The sequence below is a fragment of the Protomyctophum parallelum genome (assembly GCF_964188405.1).
Source record: "Protomyctophum parallelum genome assembly, chromosome: 19".
NCBI classification, from domain to species: Eukaryota; Metazoa; Chordata; class Actinopteri; order Myctophiformes; family Myctophidae; genus Protomyctophum; species Protomyctophum parallelum.
In genome coordinates, this window is record NC_139717.1 from 5,313,586 (window position 1) to 5,337,145 (window position 23,560).

Consider the following 23,560-nt stretch of genomic DNA (forward strand, 5'->3'; position numbering starts at 1 on the left):
GTCAGAGGAGGAGGAGGAGCTACATGTAGCGCTGTGTGTGTGTGTGTGTGTGTGTGTGTGTGTGTGTGTGTGTGTGTGTGTGTGTGTGTGTGTGTGTGTGTGTGTGTGTGTGTGTGTGTGTGTGTGTGTGTGTGTGTGTGTGTGTGTGTGTGTGTGTGTGTGTGTGTGTGTGTGTGCGCGCACGCACGCACAAACATGCATTTTGCATTTATGCTACAGAAATGCACGCACACACACACACACACACACACACACACACACACTGTGACGGCCCGAAATGGCCCCCGAGCCGCCTGTTCGTGACACCTGTCACTCACCCCTGGGAACCGCCTATTGAAAAATGCCCCGTTGTTTGCGCCGGTGCGAGTGTGGAGGCAGACAGGCAGGGAGAGAGAGAGAGCCGTCAGCGGTGGACCTGCATGTGGACGAGGAAGTTAGCCCCTCGATTCCAGCGTGTTCGTGCCGTTTGCTCCGTAAAGTGATCATCAGACCTGCAGAGCTACAAACAACATTCCACCGACGGACGACAATAAACTACCACGATCCCCGCATCTTGTCCGCATCATCATCTCTATCCCTGTCACCTATTCACACACGGAGCAGTGGTATTTCCCCCCCTTTTTTATTTCAAGCCTCTTTTTGTTTGTTATTTTGAAACGATTGAAGAGCCGCGCTGCTCGGACAGACGGACAAGACTTTCCTTTGCTAACATTCACGTTGCGTCTGCGTTGCGTGGATCTGGAACATTATACCGTTTAGTTATTTCTTTATGAACTGAGTTTGATACGCAATGAATTGACGGGTGGTTCCGAGCGTAGGTTACGTGTATAACTACGGTACTTTGTTGCTGCATTACCTACTTTTGTTTGTTTTGTTTATTTACAAACATTGGGTCTTGTTTCATGAACTGTTTATGTTTGGGTTGATTGAATTTCAATATATAATACCTTGAAATTAACTGAAGTGACAGTGTTTGGTGTGTTTTCTTGGTATAAGGGTTTACATTTTAATATGTAAGTCCTGTGTCGATTTCAGTGGTTAACCCAGATGAGGAAGAACTCATAAAAAAAAGGAGAAACATCTCTCTGGTAGACTAGATCTACCTGGCACCCTGATAGATCATTTTGTATATTTTATGGGTGAATGGTCCTTTGACCTTTTGACCTTTTAATCTGGTTGCCCTGTGTAGTGACTTCACGCTGTCTTATGGCGTTTAGTTAGTGAGAATTATTGTTGCACTGTCTGGCTGCATGTGACTGACCTTGGAGGCCCGGCATTCTCTTATCAGCTCGCCGAGACTGTATGCCATAGACAATTTATCCTTTAAAGCCGAGTGCCATGCCAGACCAATCTCTGTGCTCTTCTGTACTGTACAGACTGTATGCCATAGACAATGTATCCTTTAAAGCCGGGTGCCATGCCAGACCAACCTCTGTGCTCTTCCGGTTTAGGGTCTGTTGGTTGGCCAGTGAGTGAATTCTATGTTGCCACGTCTACTTTGTACCATTCTCCATTTTGTATTGAAGAAGTATAAATACTGTCTCTCATTTTGAGACGGCAGAGAGAAACCATTTACCAACCAGACCCCTAAGGGGGTCTGGGTGTATCTGATCGTAAATTATGCTGAATATGTGGATCTTGTTCTGTCTCTCCGAATCAATATATAAAAATGACTAAAAACCTCACTTTGAATTGGACGTCTCTCCTTGGGTGGACTCGGGTAACATTTTGGTATTTATTAGGTAATCCCCCTGATGTAACATTGTTCATTTTGGCTATTTACTTATAGTATCCTGGTAAAAGCTAAAGTCAAGTATATATTGTAATTGGATTACTCCTAAAAGTATTTCCAGAGCTCCGGAGCGTTCCCAGTATCATAGCTCTCAAGCTATCGAAGCTATTTGTAGTCTTTACATTTCAATACAGTCCTTTCATAGTTGTAGTCTTTTTGTAGTCTATTTGTAGTCTTTACATTTCAATACAGTCCTTTCATAGTTGTAGTCTTTTTGTAGTCTATTTGTAGTCTTTACATTTCAATACAGTCCTTTCATAGTTGTAGTCTTTTTGTAGTCTATTTGTAGTCTTTACATTTCAATACAGTCCTTTCATAGTTGTAGTCTTTTTGTAGTCTATTTGTAGTCTTTACATTTCAATACAGTCCTTTCATAGTTGTAGTCTTTTTGTAGTCTATTTGTAGTCTTTACATTTCAATACAGTCCTTTCATAGTTGTAGTCTTTTTGTAGTCTATTTGTAGTCTTTACATTTCAATACAGTCCTTTCATAGTTGTTATGGGTGTTTTAGCGATGAAATACCCATCACACCCCTAAAACAAATAACCATCTAAACACACACACACACACACACACACAGGCTCCTCAGTGTTTATTGATGTCAATTATTGATATTATTATTATTAGAAGGCCTGTAGTATTTTCTGTACATAAAGTGTCATTTAGTTTTAGGACATTTTAACTATTTTAACTGTTTTGTAAAACTGTGGTTCTCAAACTTTATACCACATTTCAACAACCTCCATTACGCCTTCAGACCCCCATAACCAAATGGACCCTTTTGGTTACATTTGTACACTCTCAGAGTTACAGACCCGTAAGGGTCCATTTGGTTCCATTTGTACACTCTCAGAGTCACAGACCTGTAAGGGTCCATTTGGTTCCATTTGTACACTCTCAGAGTCACAGACCTGTAAGGGTCCATTTGGTTCCATTTGGGTCCATATCATTTTGCTGAGGGACCCCCTGCAACCCCCTCAATGACCCCTGACCTCTGTAGAGACCATAACATCATATTGTGACGGCCAGAGTCACAATATGATGTTATGATATTATTTGACTAATTGACTAATTAATGATGCTGATTGACACCTGTCATCTCTCTGCTCACTAGTGAAGCTGCCACAGGTGTGTCGACACACTGTTTTCCTATTTGGAGTTGATCGACTCTGTCTCGTTCCCGACCGCGTCACTGTCGTAGCAATAATCACGTTGAACCCTCTCTAATATTATCTAATATTGCTGAATTACGTGACTTACAGGAGGATTTCAAAGACTCCATTAAACCACACCCTTTAATATATCTAATATTGCTGAATTACGTGACTTACAGGAGGATTTCAAAGACTCCATTAGGATAATCTTTAGTTTATTGTTTATTGTTTATAAGGATCCCCATTAGCTTTTGCCCGACACAGACAAACATTTAACATTTAACAAAAGGCAATACTTACAATTGTTTACAAACACTAACTCAAAATAAAACACAGTAAAATAAAATATAAAATAAGAAATTAAAAAACCAACGTTCCCCCTTCCCAACAGCAGGGGGAGCTGTTTCCCTTTGTTTGGCTTGAACTGAAGACCAGATTTGGCTTCATTTCAAAGGAGTGATGCATTTAACTACTGATAATAACCCCGTTAAGGTTTAGAGTTGAACATTTATTGAATATTGATTGTGTCGGTTGGTTTCTTACTTTCGTTCTGAATATTGAATTCCATTTATGTTGATGTTTTGATGTTTTCATTGTACAGTAAATGATGAACACCACTGTTCCAATCTAAACAATGATGTTCTTTATTTCTTATTGAGTCCTTTGTTTCCTTACACCAGTGGTTCCCAAAGTGTGGTCCGGGGACCCCCAGGGGCCCTTGAGGGGGTTCCAGGGGGTCCCCAGATAAATGATATTAGGAACCAAATGGACCCTAATGGGTCTGTAACTCTGGGAGTGTACAAATGTTTAATTTGTACACTCTCAGAGTTAAATTAACATTGATTATACGATATAAATCGGGGGTCCCAGAGGTATAAATGCCATTAAATGGGGGGTCCGTAGACTAATGCATGTCAAACTGGGGGGTCCTTTAATCCATTAAATGGGGGGTCCGTAGACTAATGCATGTCAAACTGGGGGGTCCTTTAATCCATTAAATGGGGGGTCCGTAGACTAATGCATGTCAAACTGGGGGGTCCTTTAATCCATTAAATGGGGGGTCCGTAGACTAATGCATGTCAAACTGGGCGGTCCTTTAATCCATTAAATGGGGGGTCCGTAGACTAATGCATGTCAAACTGGGGGGTCCTTTAATCCATTTTGGGCGTTTTTTAAGCATTTTGTTATACTTTATAGCTATTGAAGTGCCGCGCTACGAGCTTGTAGGTCTGCTATTTTTGAAAAATCGTGAAAATGCGGCACAAATCTTTGAATATATATTCTTTCAGAGCGAACGTTTTTAACTCATATCTTTGCTTCTGAGGGGTCCCTAGAACAACATATTTTCAAATGGGGGTCCGCGGCCAATTACATATAATGTTTGGGGTCCTTGACATGAACAAGTTTGGGAATCACTGCCTCACGGCTCACACACACACACACACACACACACACACACACACACACACACACACAGAGTCTATAAGTTCTCCTCTGGTAGCTACAGGCTGCCTGGTACACCTGGTTTACAATAATTCACAAACGGAGCAACATTTTCTTCAGAACGGTGGGTTTATTTTCATGTAGATTTCATAACATTTGTACATTAATGTAGAATATTAATTATTGCATATAATCAAAAGACAGCGTGGCTGATTGCACGATGCAAAGAAGGCACATTGTTGTTCAGAAAGAATTATCTTGGCACTGAAATATAAAGAACACAAAACAATAAACAAAAAACTAAGCGCTTATTTAACCCAGCCATATTTCCCTTTTAGCCAGGGATTTAAAAAAAGGAACCCCTTTTATTAAAGTAATTTAAAAACAATAATAAAAAAGCAGCTGTGTGCCTGAGATTGTTGGAATTAAACACGTGACAGTCGGTGTCAAATAATGATCCCCTGTGCGGCCGAGCAGAGACGGATTACAACACCACTCTCCCCCTCACACTGTCACTGCAGTATAGGGCAGGCAGTGTCACAGTGAAATTGGTGACCTGCTGAAATATGTGACAATGGTGGAGACATCAATAACATTAACAAGACAGTCACATATTTCATCAGGTCACTGATTTCACCGTAACACCGCCATGCTGGAGTGATGGAGTGGCCGAGGCTTTATGGCCTTCTGTCAGATAGAGAGAGCTGCTTCTAAAACTTTAAACATTTCAAGACCGTAACTCTCAGAGTTACAGACCCCGTAAGGGTCCAACTGGTTCAGAGTTACAGACCCGTTCCAAATTAACGATCAATCATTTTGCTCCCTCTCTCTACTTTGAAGGCCAGCCAGCGGTTCTAATCTAGAGGTGTGTTTTTGTAGTAGCACTACGGGGACCTCTACTGGTAGCTCTTGGGTACGACGGGGTCTCCGTACATGCAGTCCTACGGGGACCTCTACTGGTAGCTCTTGGGTACGACGGGGTCTCCGTACATGCAGTCCTACGGGGACCTCTACTGGTAGCTCTTGGGTACGACGGGGTCTCCGTACATGCAGTCCTCCTCCAACGCCAGGTTGTAAGAGCTTCCACTTCCTCCCTTGTAGGAGCTGGTGACGATCCTCAGCCAGCCCTTCTCCCCCTGAGGAGAGACAGACAGGCAGACAGACAGACAGGCAGGCAGACAGACAGACAGACAGGCAGACAGACAGACAGACAGACAGTTTTAGACACATGTTTAAACACATGTTTTTCTGTAGCACTGTGAATTAGGCAAGACTTGGTTACCCTTAATTCCCACATAAATGATTATTCTCTATCAATTAAAGGACCACTTCACCACTTTTCAACCTATCTTCATATTCAGTATTTTAGCTGTGACGTGAGCGCCCCCTCCTGAGATACTTCAGTATTTTAGATGTGACGTGAGCGCCCCCTCCTGAGATACTTCAGTATTTTAGCTGTGACGTGAGCGCCCCCTCCTGAGATACTTCAGTATTTTAGCTGTGACGTGAGCGCCCCCTCCTGAGATACTTCAGTATTTTAGCTGTGACGTGAGCGCCCCCTCCTGAGATACTTCAGTATTTTAGCTGTGACGTGAGCGCCCCCTCCTGAGATACTTCAGTATTTTAGATGTGACGTGAGCGCCCCCTCCTGAGATACTTCAGTATTTTAGCTGTGACGTGAGCGCCCCCTCCTGAGATACTTCAGTATTTTAGCTGTGACGTGAGCGCCCCCTCCTGAGATACTTCAGTATTTTAGCTGTGACGTGAGCGCCCCCTCCTGAGATACTTCCGGGTCCTACTTTTGTGTTGCTTTTGTGTCCCCATGGAGTTATACTGTGACGCTCCGTCGGACTAAATCTGAGACGAAAACAACCACGAAAGTCTAATTTTACCGCTTTCCTCGCAACAACAAAGCTGCGCTGCTCTCCAAAATCTGGCTGTGACAGGCCGTCTGCCCCACATGGAATACTATCGCCATTTTATTTGATTGTGTCAACTAAATCCTCATTAATGCAAACCAGATTCAACATACTCAAGCCTGCACACATTCTAAATATTCCCCCGAAATATTTTACAGAGCAAATGGACTGTTGCCACCTTCAATAATAATGATAATAATAGTCTTTATTGTCTCCACATCATATATTTTTGTTGTCATGGACACTTATACAAAACATTAATAATTCTACTCGAGTTGGAAGCATTAAGACCCATCTTAACCCTCTATGGCTTCCTTTCTGAAAAATAACTTCAATTTAAAAAGATTCACGCGTTTAGATATTCTATTTACAATGGGATGCGGACAGGAGCTGGTGCCACTTGGACCCGGACGTAACGTAGCACTACAAAATGACGTCGGACTTAAATACTGAATAATCGGTCCTCACTAATAATCATGAAAGAAATGGTGCAATTATTTTCTACTCGGTCTGTGTCTCATAGGAGGGCTGTGGGCAGTTCAGAAACCGTCTTCCAGTGACATCATCGATGGGGAATACAAGCTAATAAAAACTGCAGGCTTTCTAGTCCTGAAAAGTTGCAATGCGAAGCCATCGTTCTCACGATAATGAAAATCAAAATAATTTTGTAAAAAAATCTGCCTAATGATGCTGTCACTGGAAGACGGTTTCTAAACTGCCCACAGCCGTCCTATGAGACACAGACTGAGTAGGTGTAAGAGACTCACCGCTCCCCCTAAACACATCTCTCTGTTTTTACTAAAACTACAACATGACGTCACTGAGCCGCGGTGGTAAGAGACTCACCACTCACCCAAACACACCTCTCTGTTTTTACTAAAACTACAACATGACGTCACTGAGCCGCGGTGGTAAGAGACTCACCGCTCACCCAAACACACCTCTCTGTTTCCACTAAAACTACAACATGACGTCACTGAGCCGCGGTGGTAAGAGACTCACCTCTCACCCAAACACATCTCTCTGTTTTTACTAAAACTACAACATGACGTCACTGAGCCGCGGTGGTAAGAGACTCACCGCTCACCCAAACACACCTCTCTGTTTTTACTAAAACTACAACATGACGTCACTGAGCCGCGGTGGTAAGAGACTCACCTCTCACCCAAACACATCTCTCTGTTTTTACTAAAACTACAACATGACGTCACTGAGCCGCGGTGGTAAGAGACTCACCCAAACACACCTCTCTGTTTTTACTAAAACTACAACATGACGTCACTGAGCCGCGGTGGTAAGAGACTCACCTCTCACCCCAAACACACCTCTCTGTTTTTACTAAAACTACAACATGACGTCACTGAGCCGCGGTGGTAAGAGACTCACCGCTCACCCAAACACATCTCTCTGTTTTTACTAAAACTACAACATGACGTCACTGAGCCGCGGTGGTAAGAGACTCACCGCTCACCCCAAACACACCTCTCTGTTTTTACTAAAACTACAACATGACGTCACTGAGCCGCGGTGGTAAGAGACTCACCGCTCACCCCAAACACATCTCTCTGTTTTTACTAAAACTACAACATGACGTCACTGAGCCGCGGTGGTAAGAGACTCACCGCTCACCCCAAACACACCTCTCTGTTTTTACTAAAACTACAACATGACGTCACTGAGCCGCGGTGGTAAGAGACTCACCGCTCACCCCAAACACACCTCTCTGTTTTTACTAAAACTACAACATGACGTCACTGAGCCGCGGTGGTAAGAGACTCACCCAAACACACCTCTCTGTTTTTACTAAAACTACAACATGACGTCACTGAGCCGCGGTGGTAAGAGACTCACCGCTCACCCAAACAGGTTTTCGCGGCTAGATAAATATCAATTTGGGTCTCCTTGACTTGAGAAGGTTTAAGGTTTCATCCACTGACCTACTGTACAACGACATGCCTACTGTATAGACATACTCCTACTGTACGAACGAACATGACCTGAAATAGCCACGGCTAGATCTATATCAAGTGGTTTAACGTGTTAAGATCTAGATCTATATCAAGTGGTTTAACGTGTTAAGATCTAGATCTATATCAAGTGGTTTAACGTGTTAAGATCTAGATCTATATCAAGTGGTTTAACGTGTTAAGATCTAGATCTATATCAAGTGGTTTAACGTGTTAAGATCTAGATCTATATCAAGTGGTTTAACGTGTTAAGATCTAGATCTATATCAAGTGGTTTAACGTGTTAAGATCTAGATCTATATCAAGTGGTTTAACGTGTTAAGATCTAGATCTATATCAAGTGGTTTAACGTGTTAAGATCTAGATCTATATCAAGTGGTTTAACGTGTTAAGATCTAGATCTATATCAAGTGGTTTAACGTGTTAAGATCTAGATCTATATCAAGTGGTTTAACGTGTTAAGATCTTACCCACGGCTCTCGACCAGGAGTTGCGAACGACGCAGTGTTTTACCCATTTAGGCCAGACGTCGAAATTAAAAAAATCCTGACAGTTTTCTGAAAAAACCTATGAAAAAGGGGTTCCCGTCTAGAATGGGTCAAGAACTTACCCAAGGCTCGCGAACGACCCAGTGTTTATTGCGAACGCAGTGAGCCACTTACTATGACAGCAAGGGCTGAACGTCTGTGTGTGTGTGTGTCACGCATAGAGTGTCACGCTGTTACACCACCTGCCCGCCACCAGAGGGCGCAGCTGTAGCACACACACACACACACACACACACACACACACACACACACACACACACACACAGGGCGCAGCTGTAGCACACACACACACACACACACACACACACACACACACAACCACACACACACGAGCTGCGTTCGCTTCACGCGTTTGCGCGTCTTACTTGTAATCAGACCAGTGTGTGTGTCCAGTGGAAAACCTCGTATGAATCTGATCTCAGGTCAGAATGGGTTATGGACTCACCCACGGCTCTCCCCAGGAGTTGCGTACCACCCAGTACTCCAGTCCGTCCTCCACGCCCCAGCCGGCCACCGATACGATGTGGTTGACGTACGGACTCTCCTGGTACTCGGAGTAAACGCCTCCCGTGTACGCATCCAGCTGGTCTGTGGCCATGATCCCACAGCTGGAGAGGACATGAATAACACCAGAATAATTATGATCCCACAGCTGGAGAGGACACGAATAACACCAGAATAATTATGATCCCACAGCTGGAGAGGACACGAATAACACCAGAATAATTATGATCCCACAGCTGGAGAGGACACAAATAACACCAGAATAATTATGATCCCACAGCTGGAGAGGACTGTTATTATCTATTATCTATAAATCATCAGAACCTGATGGCTCCTCCTGTGTAGATGTATAAATGGTCACCTGATGGGACCCCCGGCGTAGATCTATAAATGGTCACCTGATGGGACCCCCGGCGTAGATCTCAGCCATCATCTTCTCCCTGCCGCTGACCTCCCCGTAATCTGCAACCTTCCACAGCGTGAAGTTCTGGATGATGTTGCACTGGCCGAACGTGGTGCAGGTCCCACACTGGTTGAAGGGCTTACACTCTGTCAGGAGGAGGAGAGACAACATGTCATCACCTGGTTGACTACATGTTATCACCTGGTTGACAACATGTTATCACCTGGTTGACAACATGTTATCACCTGGTTGACAACATGTTATCACCTGGTTGACAACATGTTATCACCTGGTCAGAATGGGTTAAGTACGTCGGAACAAAAACACCCCCGTGGTGGGTATAATAATAATAATAATAACAGAACACTAACTCACCCCGTGGTGGGTATAATAATAATAATAACAGAACACTAACTCACCCCGTGGTGGGTATAATAATAATAATAATAACAGAACACTAACTCACCCCGTGGTGGGTATAATAATAATAATAACAGAACACTAACTCACCCCGTGGTGGGTATAATAATAACAGAACACTAACTCACCCCGTGGTGGGTATAATAATAACAGAACACTAACTCACCCCGTGGTGGGTATAATAATAATAATAACAGAACACTAACTCACCCCGTGGTGGGTATAATAATAATAATAATAACAGAACACTAACTCACCCCGTGGTGGGTATAATAATAATAACAGAACACTAACTCACCCCGTGGTGGGTATAATAATAACAGAACACTAACTCACCCCGTGGTGGGTATAATAATAATAATAATAACAGAACACTAACTCACCCCGTGGTGGGTATAATAATAATAATAATAACAGAACACTAACTCACCCCGTGGTGGGTATTATAATAATAATAATAATAACAGAACACTAACTCACCCCGTGGTGGGTATAATAATAATAATAATAACAGAACACTAACTCACCCCGTGGTGGGTATAATAATAATAATAATAACAGAACACTAACTCACCCCGTGGTGGGTATAATAATAATAATAACAGAACACTAACTCACCCCGTGGTGGGTATAATAATAATAATAACAGAACACTAACTCACCCCGTGGTGGGTATAATAATAATAATAATAACAGAACACTAACTCACCCCGTGGTGGGTATAATAATAATAATAACAGAACACTAACTCACCCCGTGGTGGGTATAATAATAATAATAATAATAACAGAACACTAACTCACCCCGTGGTGGGTATAATAATAATAATAACAGAACACTAACTCACCCCGTGGTGGGTATAATAATAATAATAACAGAACACTAACTCACCCCGTGGTGGGTATAATAATAATAATAACAGAACACTAACTCACCCCGTGGTGGGTATAATAATAATAATAACAGAACACTAACTCACCCCGTGGTGGGTATAATAATAATAACAGAACACTAACTCACCCCGTGGTGGGTATAATAATAATAATAATAACAGAACACTAACTGACCCCGTGGTGGGTATAATAATAATAATAACAGAACACTAACTCACCCCGTGGTGGGTATAATAATAATAATAACAGAACACTAACTCACCCCGTGGTGGGTATAATAATAATAATAACAGAACACTAACTCACCCCGTTGTGGGTATAATAATAATAATAACAGAACACTAACTCACCCCGTGGTGGGTATAATAATAATAACAGAACACTAACTCACCCCGTGGTGGGTATAATAATAATAATAACAGAACACTAACTCACCCCGTGGTGGGGTATAATAATAATAATAATAACAGAACACTAACTCACCCCGTGGTGGGTATAATAATAATAATAATAACAGAACACTAACTCACCCCGTGGTGGGTATAATAATAATAATAACAGAACACTAACTCACCCCGTGGTGGGTATAATAATAATAATAATAATAACAGAACACTAACTCACCCCGTGGTGGGTATAATAATAATAATAACAGAACACTAACTCACCCCGTGGTGGGTATAATAATAATAACAGAACACTACCTCACCCCGTGGTGGGTATAATAATAATAACAGAACACTAACTCACCCCGTGGTGGGGCGTACTAAATAAAGAAACAGTGAACTCACGTTGGTCCTTGGCCTGGTAGTTGTTGCAGGTCTCGTCAGGGATGCCGTGCGTGTTGGCGTACTCCCAGACCCCGGAATGGTCTCCCCCGTGGCAGCTGCCCGCGTCGCCACAGTCGATCACGTGCTGCACCGAGAGGTAGGACGACGGCCACGCCCCCTTCCGCCGGATGTTGATGCGATCTGAGAACAAAGCGTAAAAAACGTCACGTAACGTTTATCATTAACCCCGTTCTGACCCGAGATCAGATTCTAAAAAACGTTCTTCTACATCCTGACAGTTTACCGTTCTGACCCGAGATCAGATTCTAAAAAACGTTCTTCTACATCCTGACAGTTTACCGTTCTGACCTGAGATCAGATTCTAAAAAACGTCTTCTACATCCTGACAGTTTTCTGAAAAAGCTATGTTTCTAATGTCAGTCGTTCTTCGATTTAAAAAAAAATAGCAGACCTAGCTTGTAGATCTGCTATTTTTCAATAGCTAAAGCATAACGTAATGTTAACACCAAAACGGGTTCCCGTCTAAAATGGGTTATTATATATGGGCGTGTACTGTACTGTATAACCACACCAAAAGACTCACAATACGATAGTATTGTGATAACCGCTCTGCTCCTTCGCCTGGAAAAAGGAGCCAGCTTCGGTGGTTCGGGGCATCTGGTTAGGATGCCTCTCGGGCGTCTCCCTATAGGGAGGTCCTCCACTGGGAGGAGACCCCCGGGGGCAGACCAAGGACCAAGTCCCACTGGGAGGAGACCCCGGGGCAGACCAAGGACCACGTCCCACTGGGAGGAGACCCCCGGGGCAGACCAAGGACCAAGTCCCACTGGGAGGAGACCCCGGGGCAGACCAAGGACCACGTCCCACTGGGAGGAGACCCCGGGGCAGACCAAGGACCACGTCCCACTGGGAGGAGACCCCCGGGGCAGACCAAGGACCACGTCCCACTGGGAGGAGACCCCGGGGCAGACCAAGGACCACGTCCCACTGGGAGGAGACACCCGGGGCAGACCAAGGACCACGTCCCACTAGGAGGAGACCCCCGGGGCAGACCAAGGACCACGTCCCACTGGGAGGAGACCCCCGGGGCAGACCAAGGACCACGTCCCACAGTGTGACAGGATTCTGGATCGTCACAACACAATCATCAATGGCTAATTTATTTAGGAGAAACAGACCACCTTGTAGCTGTCCCAGCAAATATTTTGTAATATTTGTGTCGGAGCCAAAGAATGCTTAGCTACAGTGTTTTGTCACTTGGTTGGTAGCCTGACCTAAACAGAGACATTTCTGGCCTAGATGGGAGGGTCGCGCCTCAGAAATGCGCGCACCCTGATTGGATCTCATCGATCTGTCCGTCACCCCCGGCCCCTCCTCTCCCCCCTAGTGCAGCGCTACGTCACATCATTTAGAGCGACGCCCACCCGGAAGGGTTGACTCCCACTTTTAGACTGGTTCAGCCCACAGCTTTTTCCAGGCTTTCATCTTTCGCGCAGACGAAATGAAAGCCTGGGTATCGAGGCTACTTGGTTGGTGATGGGTGTGGGCACCGCATTGACGTTCCGTTATCGGTGGGAGCGTCTCTGTGGGCGTGGCGGCCGTGGCCCCTGGAAGTCAACAAATACGGGTGTCTGCAGCAGCTCGCCCCTAACGCTGTTTGAACCTAGAGGCAGGGTGAGCTTAACCTGATGCTGCCAGATCCAAGAAGCTTGCTACACAAATTTGTTTCACAGCTTATTGGGATCTGGGATCGCGGAAGCCAATTCGATGACGGGGCTGTTCCTTTTTTTCAAGATACTTGGTAGATGATTGGATGGGACCGTCTGTCTATCACCGTGTGGGCGTGCAAACACAACCAATCATATTGACGTGTCTATATAGCTTCACATCCGGTTTCGCACATATCCCGCCCTTAGCTCACACTGATTGGTTCGGTACGGAACGGATCGGTGTTAGCTCAACTCCCTGAGAGATCCCAGATGAAGGCTGTGTTGGGGAACATGGTTACCCAATACCGCCCCCATCTGGCAGCGTCAGGTTAAGGGTGAGCTGGGAGGATACACTTTGTTGACCGCACAATATACTTTGATTAATTTGATTCATTCACGTTTTGTTTGCTTCACCGTTTTGATTGTTATTTATTGGATTCTTTGCACATATCTATTGCATATATATATATATATATATATATATATATATATATATATATATATATATATATTTATATTTATTGTATTGTAATATTTGGTGCACTGAGCTATATAAACATTTTAATCCATTCTGAACGGGAACCCATTTTGGTGTCGGCATCATGTTATGCTTTAGCTATTGAAAAATAGCATTCCTACAAGCTCATATCGCGCCACCGAGTGGCGCGCTATGAGCTTGTAGGTCTGCTATTTATGAAAGATCAAAAAAAACGACTGACATTTTTAGAATCTGATCTCAGGTCAGAATGGGTTAAATCAGACCAGTGTGTGTCCAGTGGAAACCTCGTATGAATCTGATCTCAGGTCAGAATGGGTTAAACTTTGAGCTCGTTTGGATATGAATCATTTTATCATTGTTTTATCGCGCGTCATTACAGCTTGTTTTATCTCCCAGGTTTAGCCTGCCGGCGTGAGTCATTTATTGGTCATTATTATCAGCCACAACAATTTGTTGTTATTCCTTGCCTTTCTGAAATATGAACATTGTATGTATTTTTATTTTTGGGTAACATATTGTATTTGTATTGTGTGTGTGTGTGTGTGTGTGTGTGTGTGTGTGTGTGTGTGTGTGTGTGTGTGTGTGTGTGTGTGTGTGTGTGTTGAGGGCATGCCGGAGCAGAGCCCTGTGGTTACAGCGAGGCAGCATTGATTGATCACCTGTGTGAGCTGAGCTCAGTCACAACAAGCTGAGTCTCAGTGGAGTAAGGAGCTCTTCCCACGCCTAAAAAGAGTGTCCTTAAATAAAGAATATAAGATAAGTTAACGTAGCTCTCCTAAAATAATCTGCAGAAGGCGCACACGGTATGTTACATGTTGTTGTTTTCTTTGTCTAAACAGTGTTTAGACAAATTCTGTTTGTGTACGTCTCATTGTGTTTGTTTATAATATATTTCATGATTCATGGACACTTTAAAAGGACATCATGATTGACTGACAACGAGGACATTCATGTTTCATTCGTTGTGTTTAAAATAGGGCCGGGACTAATTGCGATTAATTTAGATGAATTAACTACAGAAAAATTAATCGTGATTAACTACAGATAAATTAATCGCACCTTTTTTTTCACCGCGGAACGTTCTCACTGGGCGCTTTTCTATAGTACTGAAAACTGGAAATAATAAAAAGTCACCCCATTTTGTGGTGCCTAGAACTGGAGGTCTGACAAAAAACAGTAACAATATGAAGTAAGTACAGCTTTGTGATGTCACTGAGATGTACTTGTTACTGTTACTAATGTTTTTTCAGACCTCCAGTTCTAGGCAACACAGAATGGGGTGACTTTTTATTATTATTTCCACAACAGGTATATTAATGACAGTAAAATGTTGAAAATGAGTGGTATCCTGTAGTCACTATTGATTCACTGGGATACCAAAAAAACATTAAAAAAAAAGGTTTCTCGCTGTTCTCGGGTTGAATATTGATATGTGATAACTCTTTCCAGGCCGTGTTTGTTTTCATTATATTCCCCTTCTCCTCCAGGCAATGTGGACATTTGACCAATCTGTCAAAGCCCATATATAATATTATGTGAATATGTCCCAATGTCATGAAATAACTCATATGAAAGTGATAAGTCTCATCTTTCCCCCAAAAAAAGAATTATGTTTGTAGCATGTTCCGTTCTTTAGTTATAGGCAGTTGAATAGGTCATGGTTTCATCAAAATCAGCCCTCTGAAATAATTTGTCTGAGAAAACAGCACTTTTGTGAAAGACACTCTCTCAAGCAGAATACTCACTTGAATCTTTTTTCTTTTTCTATACTGACTTATCTGATATATGTACAGTATTTGTCTTCAAGCAGTTAAAGTTAAAAAAAGTATAAAAAAGTGTTTTTGTTGTACATCTTATTTTCACCCCATGAATGAGACTCAAACAGTTTCAAAAGACTCACATATACAGTACCTTTTGAATAAAAAAGATGCCTACAATAAAAATATGTCATTATCCTTTGAACACATTTTCGTTTCGGTCTCATGGGAAGCCAATCACCTTCGTCCCCCGCCGGATGTCCCGCCCCCGCCGGATGTCCCGCTCCCAGCTGATCCGGTGACCCCGGCGCGGACACTGATGCATCCTCCGATGCAGACAGTGTATCATCGGACAGTCACAGTACTGCAGATATTGTTGTGCTCGCCAGAGAGTTATACGGGACAAAATATCTCGTTTTCTTTTTTCTTTTCCTTGCGTGTTGGACTGTTCCTCCTCCTCGTCTGAACTTTCCATCTCTGATCCAGTCTCTGGATTTGGAAGGGCAACCAGGAAGGCATGCATTGTGGTTTGGCCAGGGCCTGGATTACCTGGCGGCCGCTTGCCAGCTCGTCCACGGCCGACACACTGCCCGTTTCTGCCTCGTCCTCGGCTGGGTCCAGCGCGCACTTCAGCGGGGACTTCCACGGCTCCACGGCGGCGACCAACAGGCTGCCCGCTGGCTCGCTCGTAGCCTGGCATGAGCGTCTCGCTGGCTCGTTTGGGGGTCCGGCCAGGTTTTTTTTGGGGGGGCGTTTTAGCCCTGATCGATCGCTGGTGTCTTTGATCTGCTTTTGTCTTGCTATGTGCTGTGGGTCAGTGTGTCCCGACGACTCTGGGTCAGACTGGAGTGGAGGATTTTGTGGCTCATGGGAACATTCTTTGGCTCAGCCTGTGTTGTCATGGTGTGATTGAATACTTTAGGGCCTGTCTTTTATCGCAGCGCTACCAAACTTTGTCACAGGGTGGGGGAGAGTGTCTTATAGCGGCTGCAAATATAAAAACAAATCTCGTCCAACCTCGTCCTAGGCGGCATAAAATCAAAAAATAATCTCGTCCGATCTCGCCCTGTGCCCGGAAAGGGTTAAGCTGTGTGTGTGTTCAACAACACAGCCATGGCGTTAAGCTGTGTGTGTGTGTTCAACAACACAGCCATGACGTTAAGCTGTGTGTGTGTGTTCAACAACACAGCCATGACGTTAAGCTGTGTGTGTGTTCAACAACACAGCCATGACGTTAAGCTGTGTGTGTGTTCAACAACACAGCCATGGCGTTAAGCTGTGTGTGTGTGTGTGTTCAACAACACAGCCATGGCGTTAAGCTGTGTGTGTGTGTTCAACAACACAGCCATGGCGTTAAGCTGTGTGTGTGTTCAACAACACAGCCATGACGTTAAGCTGTGTGTGTGTTCAACAACACAGCCATGACGTTAAGCTGTGTGTGTGTTCAACAACACAGCCATGACGTTAAGCTGTGTGTGTGTTCAACAACACAGCCATGACGTTAAGCTGTGTGTGTGTTCAACAACACAGCCATGACGTTAAGCTGTGTGTGTGTTCAACAACACAGCCATGACGTTAAGCTGTGTGTGTGTTCAACAACACAGCCATGACGTTAAGCTGTGTGTGTGTTCAACAACACAGCCATGACATTAAGCTGTGTGTGTGTTCAACAACACAGCCATGACATTAAGCTGTGTGTGTGTTCAACAACACAGCCATGACGTTAGGCTGTGTGTGTGTTCAACAACACAGCCATGGCCCAGGCCGTAGCGTAACGGTCTGGGCACCGGACTGGTAATCCAGTCGCAGTGTGCCGCGGGTTCGACTCCCGGACCCGACACGGCCTTTACTGCATGTCATCCCCCCATCTCTCTCCCGTTTCCTGTCAGCCTACTGTCTGTCCCTTGAAAAATCAATAAAAGGCGTAAGCCGCAAAAAAAAAAATCTTAAAAAAAAAAAAAAAAAACAACACAGCCATGACGTTAAGCTGTGTGTGTGTGTTCAACAACACAGCCATGACGTTAAGCTGTGTGTGTGTTCAACAACACAGCCATGACGTTAAGCTGTGTGTGTGTTCAACAACACAGCCATGACGTTAGGCTGTGTGTGTGTGTTCAACAACACAGCCATGACGTTAAGCTGTGTGTGTGTGTTCAACAACACAGCCATGACGTTAAGCTGTGTGTGTGTTCAACAACACAGCCATGACGTTAAGCTGTGTGTGTTCAACAACACAGCCATGACGTTAGGCTGTGTGTGTGTTCAACAACACAGCCATGACGTTAAGCTGTGTGTGTATTCAACAACACAGCCATGACGTTAAGCTGTGTGTGTGTTCAACAACACAGCCATGACGTTAGGCTGTGTGTGTGTTCAACAACACAGCCATGACGTTAAGCTGTGTGTGTGTGTTCAACAACACAGCCATGACGTTAAGCTGTGTGTGTGTTCAACAACACAGCCATGACGTTAAGCTGTGTGTGTGTTCAACAACACAGCCATGACGTTAAGCTGTGTGTGTGTGTTCAACAACACAGCCATGACGTTAAGCTGTGTTACTATTACTAACCCTACACTAGTCTGGCGTTACCAGACTGTTGCCTCTCACGATTTCCAAATGCTTCATCGTATACGGTCTGTCTGGAGCTACGTTAGAGCTGTCATGAGTAAACTTATAAATGCTTCATCGTATACAGTCTGTCTGGAGCTACGTTAGAGCTGTCATGAGTAAACTATAAATGCTTCATCGTATACGGTCTGTCTGGAGCAAGGTTAGAGCTGTCATGAGTAAACTTATAAATGCTTCATCGTATACGCTCTGTCTGGAGCTACGTTAGAGCTGTCATGAGTAAACTTATAAATGCTTCATCGTATACGCTCTGTCTGGAGCTACGTTAGAGCTGTCATGAGTAAACTTATAAATGCTTCATCGTACGGTCTGTCTGGAGTTACGGAATAGCACAGCCCCCCCCCGGGCCAATCCCGGGACGTTACCGTAAAGAGTTCAAACCCCAGCGTCTTCGCGGTGGAGGGCAGGAACTTACCTGCTGAAAACAAAACAACAAAATGATTTCTCAGATCCGGGCGGACTGCTATTGGAGGAGGTTCTGGACCACTACGACAACGTCTACCCCCCCCCCCCCCCCCCCCCCCTTGTCTTCTCATAGACGTCGACACGTGTCTTAACACAAGGCCAACATCAAAACCAAATGGACCCTTAGGGCCGATTCATACTCCTATTCTACCGCTGTTTCGGCGCTGTAGTGCCGAAATGATTTCGGCTCTGCAGAGATTTTCAGTTGCACCTTGTAACTCGCACAAATAATTTGCATTAAGCAGTGCTGCCGGGTCTTGACAGGAATACCGGATGACTCGCCCCGGTGCGTGCCCATTTTTCCTCCCAGAATCTTCCCCAGTGAGGGGGATAACTTTGTAATATGCTATTGGCTGTTTGTATTCTTTTTGGAAAAATATAAAAAGATACTCCTGTAGAAAGGCTATTTTATTTTACTTATATTGACCCTATAAACAATTTAGTATTATTTAGTATATGTAAGGTTTTTCCCCCTCAAATGGTACCTCGTCAGATAATCCCCACATATCCTACAACAACTTTCTGTGAACAGACTTCACTGTAGTAGCTTTTCATGAATTATATTTGTACTTAGGCTGTTCTGCTGTCATGAAAGTTTATAGTTAGAGAAATTCAAAGTCCAGCCGTCTGCTGTCCAGCCTCTCCCATTAACCCCTCACTGGGGGACATTCTGGGAGGAAAACAGAAACGGGGCGAGTCTTCTTGTTAACCCTTTGCACAACCGCTCCGTCATTTAGATATTTACAATTTACAATTTAGGCATTTAGCAGACGCTCTTAATCCAGAGCGACTTACATTTAAGCAAGAACAAAAGCATGGGAATACATCATGAAACATGCGTAAGCTAAGAAAGTAACAGTGGAATATCTATATAATGAAACTATACATACACTATACATATAAACTATACATATTTACTACTATGCTATACATATGTACTATGGCGTGCTATGACTAAATACAATACAATTATAGTGCTGTCTACATAACATGCTATAAGTCTGTATCAAATGCTATCTAAGCCAACATAAATGCTATCTAAGGGGTTAGGGTAAGTGCTATGGGCCATGATGGAGTCTGAAAAGGTGGGTTTTCAGGCTGCGGCGGAAGATTGGGAGTGATGCTGCAGTTCTGACTGCAATGGGAAGTGCATTCCACAGTTTTGGAGCCAGAAGGGAGAAGAGTTTGGGACGTGTGGAGCGTTGTCCCGGCGTTTTTAGTGAGGGTACTTCCAGCTTCCCTGCGTTGGCTGATCTGAGTGCGCGGGAGGGTTTGTAGGGTTCAATCATACTTGTAAGATATGGGGGAGCCATACCTTTGGTTGCTTTGAATGCCAGCATCAGAGTTTTGTATTCTGTGCGGGCAGCGACCGGGAGCCAGTGGAGGGAGCGGAGCAGGGGGGAGACATGTGAGAATTTTGGCTGGTTGAAGACCAAGCGAGCTGCTGCATTTTGGATCAGCTGGAGAGGCTTAAGTGCACATGCTGGTAGGCCAGTAAGGAGGGAGTTACAATAGTCGAGTTTTGACAAGACTGTTGTCTGGATTAGGAGCTGGGCTGATTCCTGGGTGAGGAACGGTCTAATTCGTCGTATGTTATAGAGTGTGAACCTACAGGATCGAGTGACAGCTGTGATGTGAGCTTTGAACGAGAGCTGACTGTCCAGGACAACACCAAGATTCCTGGCTGTTGGGACAGACGTTACCAGGGCGTTGTCTACGGAAATAGTTAGCTCCCGCATAGGGCAGGACTTAGCTGGGAAGAAGAGAAGCTCAGTCTTGTCTGGGTTCAGCTTGAGATGGTTGGAGGACATCCACTGCGAGATGTCAGCCAGGCATGCAGTGATGCGCTCTTCCACCTGAGTGGTAGAGGGGGGGAAGGATAGGAACAGTTGTGTGTCATCGGCGTAGCAGTGATAGGATATATTGTGAGCAGAGATGATAGTGCCAAGGGATTTAGTGTACAGTGAGAAAAGGAGGGGACCAAGTACAGATCCCTGTGGGACCCCAGTTTGGAGGGTTCGGGGGGATGATAACAGACCTTTCCAGGAAACCTGGTAGGTCCGGTCGGTGAGGTAGGAGGAGAACCACTTTAGTGCCGTTCCACCGATGCCTAGCTCCGCTAGGGTGTCTAGGAGCAGCTGGTGGTTCACTGTGTCAAATGCTGCTGATAGGTCTAGGAGAATCAGTACTGCAGAGTGGGAAGCAGCTTGGGCAGCATGTAGTGCTTCTGTGACTGCCAGCAGGGCAGTTTCTGTGGAGTGGGCCTTCTTGAATCCGGACTGGTTGGGATCCAGCAGGTTGTTCTGTGAGAGATGGAGAGAGAGCTGGTTGGAGACGACACGTTCAATGGTTTTAGAAATAAATGAAAGGAGTGATATATGCATGTGATGTACGTACTGTAACCTATTCCTGTTCTTGGGTGTTGGATGTGGTTTCCGGTTCTCAGCTCTGCTAAGTGTTACGTTTTCTGTATAACATTCTTACTGTAATTCTTTGGATTTTTGGGGGGAAATCTCTTTAAATAAATAAATGCCTTTGTTGGGAATACTGACTGTTCCGCAAATAATATGTCTGGAAGAGATTTTCATTCCTGCTTAATTCTTAAACATGCGATGTTTGTTTTCACGTTTCATCAGATTTGACTTTTCTGACAAACACAAAGATTGTGTTGCTTTATGTCAGTGATTTTGGACCTCGTTTGAGGGGGGTCCCAGGGGGTCCCAGGGGGTCCCCAGCTATAGATGATGGAGCGTTGGTAACCAAATGGACCCTCATTAGATCTTTATCAAGAGTTAAACATCTGCAGAACCTATAGGTTCCGGAGAACCAGTGTTGTTTTCGTCGACTTAAACTAAGAGGAAAAATGTTCGTCGACTACCTTTTTTCACTGAAGAAAACTAAATGGAAACTAAATTAAAACTAAGCTATGGTGACTAAAACTAAGACTAAATATACTGACAATTTCGTCAACAAATAAAACTACACTAACATGTTAGGAAGGGACTAGTGGACAAGAGATCCAGTAGAAGTCATTTTACACTTGGTTGCATGCTGAAAATAGCCGATCTACAAGCTTGTAGATCGGCTATTTTCAGCAGGTGTAAAAACAGTCCTTGCGAAGGCATCAATGCCCACCAAAATACATTTTAGTCGACTAAATCAACTGTAGATTTAGTCGACTAAAATCTCATGACATATAGTCGACTAAAACTAGACTAACAATAAAACATTCCAGGTGACTAAAATGTGACTAAAACTAAATGAAAACTATTCAAAAGACTGGACTAAAACTAAAATAGAAATGTGATGCCAAAAACAACACTGCGGAGGAGAACAGCTTGAAAAGTATTGACTCTTGCAGCCACAAACATTTCCCTTGCACTGCATCCTCTAGAGCAGGAGGTCTACTCACTGTAATGAAATGAACAGCTCAACAAGATCTACTCACTGTAATAAAATGAACAGCTCAACAGGATCTACTCGCTGTAATAAAATGAACAGCTCAACAAGATCTACTCACTGTAATAAAATGAACAGCTCAACAAGATCTACTCACTGTAATAAAATGAACAGCTCAACAGGATCTACTCACTGTAATAAAATGAACAGCTCAACAAGATCTACTCACTGTAATGAAATGAACAGCTCAACAAGATCTACTCACTGTAATAAAATGAACAGCTTAAGATCTACTCACTGTAATGAAATGAACAGCTTAAGATCTACTCACTGTAATGAAATGAACAGCTCAACAAGATCTACTCACTGTAATAAAATGAACAGCTCAACAAGATCTACTCACTGTAATAAAATGAACAGCTCAACAGGATCTACTCGCTGTAATAAAATGAACAGCTCAACAAGATCTACTCAGTGTAATAAAATGAACAGCTCAACAAGATCTACTCACTGTAATGAAATGAACAGCTCAACAGGATCTACTCACTGTAATAAAATGAACAGCTCAACAAGATCTACTCACTGTAATAAAATGAACAGCTCAACAGGATCTACTCACTGTAATAAAATGAACAGCTCAACAAGATCTACTCACTGTAATAAAATGAACAGCTCAACAAGATCTACTCAGTGTAATAAAATGAACAGCTCAACAAGATCTACTCACTGTAATAAAATGAACAGCTCAACAGGATCTACTCGCTGTAATAAAATGAACAGCTCAACAAGATCTACTCACTGTAATAAAATGAACAGCTCAACAAGATCTACTCACTGTAATAAAATGAACAGCTCAACAGGATCTACTCACTGTAATGAAATGAACAGCTCAACAGGATCTACTCACTGTAATAAAATGAACAGCTCAACAAGATCTACTCACTGTAATAAAATGAACAGCTCAACAGGATCTACTCGCTGTAATAAAATGAACAGCTCAACAAGATCTACTCACTGTAATAAAATGAACAGCTCAACAGGATCTACTCACTGTAATAAAATGAACAGCTCAACAAGATCTACTCACTGTAATGAAATGAACAGCTCAACAAGATCTACTCACTGTAATAAAATGAACAGCTTAAGATCTACTCACTGTAATGAAATGAACAGCTTAAGATCTACTCACTGTAATGAAATGAACAGCTCAACAAGATCTACTCACTGTAATAAAATGAACAGCTCAACAAGATCTACTCACTGTAATA

General features: G+C 43.6%; 1 protein-coding gene across 1 annotated transcript in view; it reads right to left on the bottom strand.

Moving 5' to 3' along the window:
• Positions 1-5,257: 5,257 nt before the first annotated feature.
• The window catches only part of LOC310876419 (cathepsin Z-like), a gene marked incomplete at its 5' end in the record, with an annotated part of 45,552 nt that continues 27,249 nt past the window's right edge, over positions 5,258-23,560 (bottom strand). The window contains 8 exons of the mRNA XM_083789951.1: positions 5,258-5,297; positions 5,380-5,525; positions 9,269-9,431; positions 9,726-9,876; positions 11,835-12,014; positions 12,929-12,959; positions 16,041-16,163; positions 16,349-16,642. Of these exons, the coding sequence (XP_083646077.1) occupies positions 5,400-5,525; positions 9,269-9,431; positions 9,726-9,876; positions 11,835-12,014; positions 12,929-12,959; positions 16,041-16,163; positions 16,349-16,642 (1,068 nt within the window). The 3' untranslated portion in view covers positions 5,258-5,297; positions 5,380-5,399. The remainder of the gene's footprint in view (positions 5,298-5,379; positions 5,526-9,268; positions 9,432-9,725; positions 9,877-11,834; positions 12,015-12,928; positions 12,960-16,040; positions 16,164-16,348; positions 16,643-23,560) is intronic.